Here is a 10,168-nt window from a genome sequence, read left to right on the forward strand (position 1 = left end):
ATAAATGTTACGCGCCCGTGTCGTTACTATGGTTACTGCTAATCAACAATCTTCTTTCTTATCATTCTTAAGCGGAGCCACAGATACATCAGTGAACAACAGTGCCATCTACTGGATGGTGCTTTGTGGACCACGAGCTATTTGTTTGTGGATCTGTGCGGATTTGCGGAAAAAAATGTCTCAAAAATACGAACGTGTGATTGCTGATCCACAAATGCTGAGTCACGATTCACAAACAGAATTTGCAGTTTCACAAATGGAAAATTATACATTTACAAATACACATTTTTCTAAAAACCAACACACAAGTTACAAAATAGGAAATTTGTATTTGTGGATAGCAAAACACGTGTGCAACTCAAGGCATATTTGTAGATCACCCTCTGTGCATTTGCATTTATTTTTGAGACAAATTTAAGCCCATAAGTCAACATCTGCGACAGAGCTGTAACCAGAGGAAGGAAATGGTATTTATATCCAAAAAAGCCCAATCACTAACACCTTAATAGAAGAAAACACAGTCACTGTGGATGAAAGTGATAAATCACCAGTCTATATTTGACAGGGGGGTGATGCTGGAGCTATAGTTTGGAGCAGTTTCCAAAGAAACATATAAAGATGACTATCTGAAGGAAACAAGCAAATATTCACAATCATTAATGATACGGGGTTGATGTCAGGTAAAGGACCAGGGAAGATGGTAGTCATTACCTCTACTGTGAACACACAGGCTGACTTTGAAATTATGGATACTTTTCGCACATGTTGCCTAAAATCTGACTGAAACATTTCTGGTGGAAATTGGAAAAAAAATGAATAATTAAATAAAAAGAAAGGCTCCGATTTTTTTCTGCTTCACCTGAAATATGTAAAAATATCTGTGTTTTTGCTCATCTTTGACCCAAAAATAACAAATCTGAATAACCTTCCTCCAAGTGCGGCGACTCCTTCCTTTTTCTTGTTGCTTCCATCCTTTTTATTTCTTGTGACAAAGAAATAAAACATTAATTAGATTCCAATCAGCTTTACAACTTCTTTTGACTTTTATGCAAAATTGACTGGCAGCTGTGTGGAAGGTTTTCACATAAAGAGAAGTAGAAGATGTGGAATAAAGGAGTCTAGCTATTTTTTTTTCGACTTTTTGTTACCAAATCAGGCCTTGTCATGACTTCCTACGTCCAATTTGCTTTTAGTTGCCATTAATGGATTTCTAATAAGCAGCAATAAGAGCTCCATTCATACTTGGTATCACTTTAATGATCATCCAGCGTGAAACACCACAACAAACAAGCTCCAAGTTCACGGTTTAATGGGGACAAATGAAGACTGAATCAGGCATTTATGTTATCAACATATCTACATTTAATACAGTTTATCAAGCTCTAGGATTTCTCAAGAAAAAAAAAAAAAAAAAAAAAAGGACCCTATCAAATGAAATCTGAATAACGTCGGCAAATTATGTACACTGCCTGCACCCCAACACAAAAGACCATCAACGGGTCGAATTCACCACAGACACATTCCGCTGGAAAACCTGTAAACTACGAGCACAGAACTGAAAACACGTTGTACAGAGGGTGCCGGAGAGCCGGCACGCAAACATTCGGACTGAGGTACGGATGAGATAAGATGGTCGTTACTCTTCCAGCATTTCTATGACAGAGGTCGGGGCAGTGATGCTACTGAACCTCAAATCCTAGTGAGTTCATTCGTGTCTGTGACACTGTGGAGAAAAATCATCAGCAAAAAGGTGAGAAGAATGCAAAGCGTCGTCAGAAGATAATTCACTTCATGCCCGATGCGAGTGTCCACTGTCGATCCAGGCAAACGGCACGAGCCACACACACACACACACACGCTTACACACACTCACACACACACTACGCCTCAGCACATTTTTGCTTCTATGAACAACAGAGACGGCACAGACCACTTGTCAAAGCAGCAACCACCAAACAGCTGATGTTCTCTCATCTTTCAAGTTTAAACATTTAAACGTTTTTTGAATTCATATCCAGCAATGCGAAAACTTTTTTTTTGTTTTTTTTTCGTATACAGCCATTCATTTTTTTTTTGTTTGTTTGTTTTGTTTCCAGTCCAAGGCTTTTTTCATGAAAACCTGACATTGTCCAGGTAAAAAAGAATAACTGTGGGCTGACTGTAAAACAAAGAAACACATTATGCATACATTCAACTTATCTTAATTGTCAGTAATGGGGGGGGATGATTGATATGTGAAAGAAAAAAATTATATATTCAATCTATGTAAAATTTTACAGTAAAGAGTTGGTATGTATGAAGCCCACCAGCAGGTAGAAAAATGACCCTTTTCTATTTTCATTGCGTAAAACTTGCATACAAACAAGTCACCATTGTTCAAAACAAGTTTTTTGGCATTTTAGTGACTACTTTAACAAATGTACACTGATAGATGTGCAAGGTCTCCATCTTGTAATGGAAAAATGACTATAAAATACTGGAGTAAATGCCAAATAAAAAGCCGATGTCTTCATAAATGTGTTCTTTTTTTTCCCCTCTTTCTTTTAACATATTGGTGGTGTATTTGAAACACTGTAGTGCAATGCTTTTCCGAGAACTGTGGCACTCAGGGAAAGAGAGAGAAACAGATATGAAGCAGGGAGGGTGCGAGACAGAGGCCTGAGAACAAGACCCCTGTTTGAGTACAGAGAGGCGTAAGGCTTAAAAGAAGACAAACAGCAGGACAGAGAGGAAGAAAAAAAAAAAGGCTGGAAAGAGCAGAGGGAATGGGGGTCTTAAAGGGAGCAGCAGGCCATAAACAACGAGCTTCTGATATTTGAAGCTAAAGTTTTACAGCGGAGATAAAATGTGGGGAGGGGACAGGCTGAAATTTATGGCTCCCATTTGGTAGTCCACAGTGTGGCTTTTCCTGCTCGTGTAAGGTACATATCCAGGCAAGGGGTGATCTGTTCTCTACAGTCTTGTGTTGTCCAGGCTTTGTGTCGAGTACTGGGGTACGAGGGAGAAATGGGAGGTGGCTCTTCAGTAGTCCTCCACCCAGCCATTCTCCTGGATAAAGGCATCAATCACTTCCTTCATGGCCAGGTTTGGGATCAGCTGATCCTGGGTCAGGGGGCTCCGGGTGACCGGGTCAAAGTGACCAACTCGCTGCACAGATGGAAATAAGACAGAAATGAGACAGAAAAATGGCCACGGAAGCTCTGATCCTCATGAGAACATGTAAACTTGTGCTAGAACAACACTGTAATATAACAACCAATGAATATAAATCTTCAGAAGATGAACACATTCATGATGCGTTTGGCCAGTTACTCGTTTCCTCATTATGTCACGCTTTGGGACATTGTGATATCAGCAGACATAAGCAAACAGCTTCTGAGAACACTTTCACCTGTAGGTGCTCTTCAATGTCCTTGCGGTCGTAGGTGATTCCACTGGGTGTGATGCAGGGCTCCCTCATCAGCTCAAAACTGATCTTCCCACAAAGATAATCTGGGATCTCCCGCTTCTGGTAAAAGAAAAGCGAATACACACTCTTTAAGCGTCACATAAAGGTCAAACGGACATAGCGGACATGCTATTATTGCGACCATAAAATGCGTTTTCCCTCATCTTACGGGGTTCATCCATTTTAACGGCAAACGCCTGCATTTCCACATGTTTGTGATTTTCTCCTCAGAAACCACATGCCCACCCTGCTGACGGACCCTTACAGCTGACAATTACCTCAGAAAAGTCAACGTTCATCTATAGAAAGAGTCTTGGCAAACAAGCACCGACAGTTTCCATAGGAACGGCATGTGCCTAAAATAAAAAGTAACTGATTGCCTTAAGTATTTGTGTATTCTCGCCAGCGTTGTTGGTTGCTTATGAAGCAACAGATGACTACAGAGAGGTCTGAGATAAGCGGCGTCCATTTCTGTTGTTTTTAAGTCAGGTGCTAAAGTGGGCTGTGTGCGGCGCGGACGGATCGTTAGCAACCAGGCATCGATGTGGGTGAACGTGACTTGTGCGTCTGTGTATTTCTGCTTTTTGACTCGTGCATGGATGATGTCACGCCTAACAAAGTGCAAAAATTCCTCTCCGTGCTTACTTTTCTTTTCTCGTCCACTTGGGAGAACAGCTCGTCCATGTCCATTAAATACTTGTCCTTAGCGGGTCATGAAAAAAAGATGTTCGTATGAATGAATGTTTAATGTTTTTTTCAAACATCATTTTGGCACAGATTCATAAAGGAAGTCCAAAATAAACGTTAGAACATACGTGTTTTGATGAAATCTTTGCAGCATCACCTCCATTTTGATTGTCATCTTGTTTTTCTTTGTACTCTTCTAGCTCTCTGCAACATACAAAAAGGTATTGTAAAGCGTCTTTTCATCCAAAATACTCATTTATAAGAGTATAAATACAACTTAGAAATACAACTTTCAGGCCATCGATTACTGAAGCATAAAGCGAGCTGCCACCCTACCTTTCCTTCTCAGCCAATATGAGTTTAGTTAAATAAGCATGCAACTCATTTTCCTGGTTGATGCGCTTCTCCTCGATGCTGTTCCAGCGTTTTTTCTTGGCAATGCGCAAAGCACTTGGGATGTCATCTCCAAAATTCAGCCTCTGCTCCTTTGCCAGGTTATATGCTAAGAAAAAAGAAAAAGAAAAAGCTTGATGTCAATATTTTACTGTTAAAATATCTATAACTACTGGAAAAAAAAGGTGTGAAAATAACTAAATAAAGCACACATGCAAACACGTTTCATTTCCGTTGGATAAATGATGTCACAAACCACAGGAAGGCTATCCTGAAATTAAATTTTCATTAATGTTGTGGTCAAAAAATTAAAATATTGCTGAGAAATGTATAGAAAATGCGAATAGATAGAATTATAATAATAATAAGATAACATTATGTGTACTACAAACACAGCATCATTTCTTTTTTTTTTGGTAACTCAGTTAGCATTAGCACCAGTACACTGAAACACACACACACACACACACACACACACACACACACACACACACACACACACACACACACTGAACTTCAACTAACAGTCAGCGATGGTTCTTTGCCCTCAACTACAACTTTTCTTGGTCGACCTGCAGTTCAAAGCAAACGGTTGACTATTTGTTGCCCTTTTATATTAGACGTATCTCAGGTTTTTCTTCCACTCAAACACGCACGTTAAATCAGCTCCCCTACTATCGCACATTGTAAACATGCCCCACGTACAGAGGAATGCCCGTTCGTTCGCACGGGTGCCAACTAGATTAACCCACTTGGAGCCTTTTATCAGACCATTTTAGCAGCATTTTTAAAAAAAACGAAAGAAAAAAAACAGTACCTACTGAAAAATGTAGCGATCGTTTAAACAAACATGAATCACTTTCCTTTGTGTGACAGTCCCCCACTGCTACAAGCACAGAGAGGGAGAATTTGTATGGGTTCATTAGATACAGATCATATGCTTGCGTGCTGTGGCTAATTCAATGAACAGGGAAGCCAGACGACAGCTGACGGGAAAACAAATGTGAGCGAGAGAGAAGAAAATCCAGGTACTCTGTTGCTTCTAATCTAATAACAATAAGTGGACATATAAATATATGCAATAAGCAGATAGCAAAGTACCATCATCACCCTCCCAACACACACACAGCAGATGGACCTATGAACATTTGGCCAACAAATATTCTTGTTGTAAGCTAAAGCCTCATGAACAACAAAGTGGAAGGCCTAGTTCTTTCCATTTGTTTTCTCATTGCAAAGGGTAACTGGACTTCTTCTCGGATCTTGAGGACGTTTCACCTCTCATCCGAAAGGCTTCTCTGGGTTATTTATTTATATATGGGTTATATAACATTTTCTACATTTAAATGATGACAAAACTGAATGTATTGTGTTTGGGGATACTGTGACGGCTGACTTTAGCACCTTGTCTTCAAAGCTCAGTTCAACCGTCAGAAATCTGGGAGCAACATTTGACAGTCATCTGAAGTTTGACAAACAAATTAACAATGTTGTCAGGACTAGTTTTTTCCAGTTGCGTCTCCTGGCCAAAGTTAAAATGTTTTTAAGCCGTCACGATCTTGAGAAAGCCATCCATGCCCTAATAAGTTCAAGGTTAGACTATTGCAATGGACTTTATGTCGGCGTCTCCCAGACTTCTCTCAGTCGCCTTCAACTTGTGCAAAATGCTGCTGCCCGTCTTTTAACCAACACTAACAGACGTTTGCATATCACTCCTGTTCTGAACTCCCTTCATTGGCTTCCTGTTCTTTATAGAATTGATTTTAAACTTTCAATGTTTGTTTTTAAAGCTCTTAACGGCCTCACCCCATCATATTTATCTGAGCTTTTAACTGTCCGTAATCCTGGTAGAGCTCTGAGGTCAACAAATCAACTTTTGTTGGAAGTGCCCAGGTCAAAATACAAGCACTGGGGTGACCGAGCCTTTTCCGTTGCTGCCCCCAGGCTCTGGAATAAGCTCCCCCCCGAGATGCGTCTTATTTCTGACCTGGGCCTCTTTAAATCTAGGCTAAAAATCTATTTATTTCAGATGGCTTTTAATACCCAGTAGTATGGTGACTCTTTTATATTATCTTGTTCAATTTTGCTGTATTTTATTGCGTTTACTGTTATTTATTGTTTTGTACTTATTCTTTTCTTTATTTATTATCTGATGTAAAGCACTTTGGTACACCGAAATGGATTGTTGTAAAGGGCTGTATAAATAAATTACATTTACATTTACGTTTACATTTATTCACACCTTGGATCCTGAGAGTAAAATACACACTTTCAAGTGGTCAGGTGGTTCAGTGATGCATGTGACTGGAACAACCTGCCAAGTGTAAACAGCCGCTCTACTCCTAAGTAAGCTAATACTGCCCACCAACTAGTTTAGACCTGAGGAAGCACTTCAGATGAGAGGTGAAACATCTCCCAGATCCAAGAAGAAGTCCAGTTACCCTTATTCAAGCTCTTAGGATTGCCACGACCTGGGTGACTGAGAATCTACACAGACAAGTTTTCTAATTATTTCTTAGGGCTACATGTTTAAATGTTTAAATGTTTAAACTATCTTTGCTATCAAACAGCAAAGATAGTTCGCACATCACATAGGTGTAAGCAGTCAACTGGACCAGAACCGAGTTCCAGAGTAGTTGAGATGTCACAAACCCTGCTCTGGAAGAACATCGGGGCTCCAGACTGAGGCCGCTTAGATACAATTCTAAACTATTTCTAAGTCCCTTTTTTTCTTTAAAGCAGGAAGTAATGAGAATTGTGTGCTTGCACTTGTGTGTGAGTAGCAGAGAACTGGAGACCTAATGGAGGCTCTCATAATCATTTCAAAGCAGGGCGGTTACAGATCTGCATGGGAGGTCATCCAACTGGGTCCCATTGGTTAAAGAGCCTACAGTCCTAACCTAAGATGAAGATAACACAAGAAATCAACAAGTGAAAAAGTCAAAAATCTGAGCTTTCAGTAAAAAAAAAAAAAATGTCTCAATTACTTTATGTGGTTGAGATACTGCAGACAAAGGATCACTGAGTGTTGTATTCAAGGCACGATATGTGGTTTGCAAATCTAATGACAAATGCTCAGCATGAAACACCTATAAAGCTCAACAAGAGCATAAAAATAATGTGTGAGAAAATCTACTATCTGCAGAAGAGATCGAAACCACTAGAATGACAACATGATGCATGAGCTACCAGTCATTAGATTCAAATGTTAAAATGAATTGCAAAAAAACCTCAAAGGAAGCAGGTTTACAGAAGCAACGCAACCTTGTTTTTCAATGAACGGCTCAGACTGAGAGATTCATTTTTTTAAGCATAGATATTTGACACAAAAAGCAATATCTAATGAAATATTTTTTCTCTTTAAGAGCGTTTCACTTTGAAAATAAAGAGCAGTTTGGTATTTCTGCAGTTTGACCACTTATTACCAAAGCATTAATCAGTTTTACAGATAAAGTTAGAAAAATTGCAGAAATTAGGGAACACCAGTGCCACAAGTGGAACATTTTTGTCTCAAGCCAGGATCATCCACCAGCATCCCCCATAGCTTATATATGAGAAGGGGGTCTCTCTGTGTTGTTCCACAGTCAAAATGGCAACAAGTTATGTAAATAAAACTTTCACACCTCTCAAAAACGGCCTTAAAATTAAAGTGTGAGAGTTGCATTACTTGTTTTTATTATCATTAACAACATTTCGACTCTGAGACCATTAACAGCGGGGACAGGACAGTGACAGAGCTTGAAAAGAAGGAACTGCGAACATTCAAAATCTACGAGGAAATATATGTGCAAGACTGAGCAACACGAGAGAAGAAAACACTGCAACAATTTCACCATCTTCTAGAAGTTTGCTCTGACCTTTCTGCAGGTTGCCAATGGCCTCGTCGTAGTTCTCCAGCTCCAGGTGACATTGGCCCAAGAAGAAGTGGGCCTTAACCGACTGACTATCCAGCTCCAGTGCATGCTTGCAATCTGCCAGAGCCTTGTCATACTGCTGCAGCTTTACATGGCAAAGAGCCCTGTTTGTGTAGTATACTGCCACAGATGGATTACGGTTCTAGGAGAGAGAATACACCAGACAATGCACATGCACTGTGACATTACAGCACTGTGGTTTGGTCGTTTCCCTTGTCTGCATTAACAATAGCATCAGTAGAAACATCATCATTCATCTGGCTAGGATACCTTATTTAAATTTCCTTTCAGAAAAGACCAAAATGTAGGCATTCAGCATTAATGTTGCATTTGCACACACTCACAATAGCTTTACTGTAGCAAGTAGCAGCCTCCTGGTATTTGCGGCAAAGGAAAAGTCGGTTCCCCTGCTCCTTCAGCTCCTGTGCGGTGGAACTCTTCTCCGGGCTGCCGGCCATCTTCTCCACCGGCTCCGCGGGGCCCGCCTCGCCCTGCTTCCCTATCCTGTTCCCCGTCTCTTCGGCTGGCTAGATGACAGGATTCAGAATGTCCTGTCCACCCTGGATTGCACAAACTAGATCAAAGACACGATGCATGTAAAGGTAGCATCAGCTGCAATGCACCTGCAATGCGCGTCTTGAGCGATTTAGGTGCAATGCTGCTCGATGCCACCCAAAAGGCATTCGTTTAATTCGCTGACAGTGCACAGAGCTGAAAAATACAGCTAGGCGGCTATACTGCCGGCGAATTAACTATTCATTTGACGGACATCAATGGGTGCTATATGAGCCGCACAGCTAGCCATCGGAAAACACTACACACCCACTTTGCTTGGTGAACGGTTTTCTCAGTGAAACGTTACAACAGAGGTATATGATGGTGGTTAGCCGCTATACACGAGTAACCTTCCTTGCACTGCCATTTGAAAAAAAAAATATTGTTGTTGCATGAATACAGACACCTTGACAATATCGCTAACTTTAGTCAACGGCTCATAAAGATCGTCGCTATGCTATATTAGCTCAACTAGCATAGCGAGCTATGTTGACGGTATACGCCGGGGTTGGCTATTGAAATGACTATTTACTCAGCTTAAAGTAGACGTACAAAACGTCTAATGTAAGCAGCATCTGATATGTTAGACCTATAGCTATCTGGGCCAGAACGCTGTCGTATTAGCATTTTTAAACATTTACTCCAAAGCCGCTAGGCAGCATCAGAAAACAGAAACGAGCTAATGCTAAATTAGCTTAATTTCAACACATTCAACTGCCGTCTATCTCCATGTAATTTAGGGTTTCTTCTTGAAGCACTCGGTTTCTAGTCCTTACCTTTTATTGGAAATCTCACATTCAGGTGAAAAAGATTTTATCAAATTTGATATTAAATCTTAATCGTTTAATTTTTTCCCCTACGAGATGTCATGACAGGTTGTTATTATACTGACGTCAAGCGCTTTTACGCGACATCAACGGAGGCCGCGAGGGCTACAGGGCCGAGAGGATACCAAACACGGCATAAAACTGTAGCTATGGGGGGGAAATAAATTAATGTTTGGATGTCTAAAACCGAAAAGATCAATTGAGGAAGGTCTCTACTTTTAACTTCTAAGTTGATAAACAAAGGCTAAGGGAGTATGTTTTAAACATTTACCTATTGTCACCTGCTAATTCTAAAAATGCTCAGGTGTTCAGGTGATTTATTTTCTCGTTCCTTTTTAAAGAAG

At 40.3% G+C, this 10,168-nt stretch overlaps 1 protein-coding gene across 2 annotated transcripts; it reads right to left on the reverse strand.

Moving 5' to 3' along the window:
* Nucleotides 1–1,235: 1,235 nt before the first annotated feature.
* stub1 (STIP1 homology and U-Box containing protein 1) lies at nt 1,236–9,913 on the reverse strand. Of its 2 annotated transcripts, none has more exons than XM_072373174.1 (8): nt 9,774–9,913; nt 8,787–9,002; nt 8,386–8,584; nt 4,472–4,637; nt 4,264–4,339; nt 4,094–4,150; nt 3,392–3,508; nt 1,236–3,147 (listed from the first exon to the last, which is right to left on the reverse strand). In XM_072373174.1, the coding sequence occupies exons 2-8, from the start codon at nt 8,898–8,900 to the stop codon at nt 3,022–3,024; spliced, it is 855 nt and encodes a 284-aa protein (XP_072229275.1). In that variant the 5' UTR covers nt 8,901–9,002; nt 9,774–9,913; the 3' UTR covers nt 1,236–3,021. The 2 variants fall into 2 exon arrangements, with proteins under 2 accessions (XP_072229275.1, XP_072229274.1); XM_072373173.1 differs by having other exon boundaries at nt 8,787–9,016.
* Between the last annotated feature and the right edge of the window lie 255 nt (nt 9,914–10,168).

Source organism: Leuresthes tenuis, unplaced genomic scaffold (assembly GCF_036924035.1).
Source record: "Leuresthes tenuis unplaced genomic scaffold, fLeuTen1.0.hap1 SCAF_20, whole genome shotgun sequence".
In the NCBI taxonomy this organism is placed as follows: Eukaryota; Metazoa; Chordata; class Actinopteri; order Atheriniformes; family Atherinopsidae; genus Leuresthes; species Leuresthes tenuis.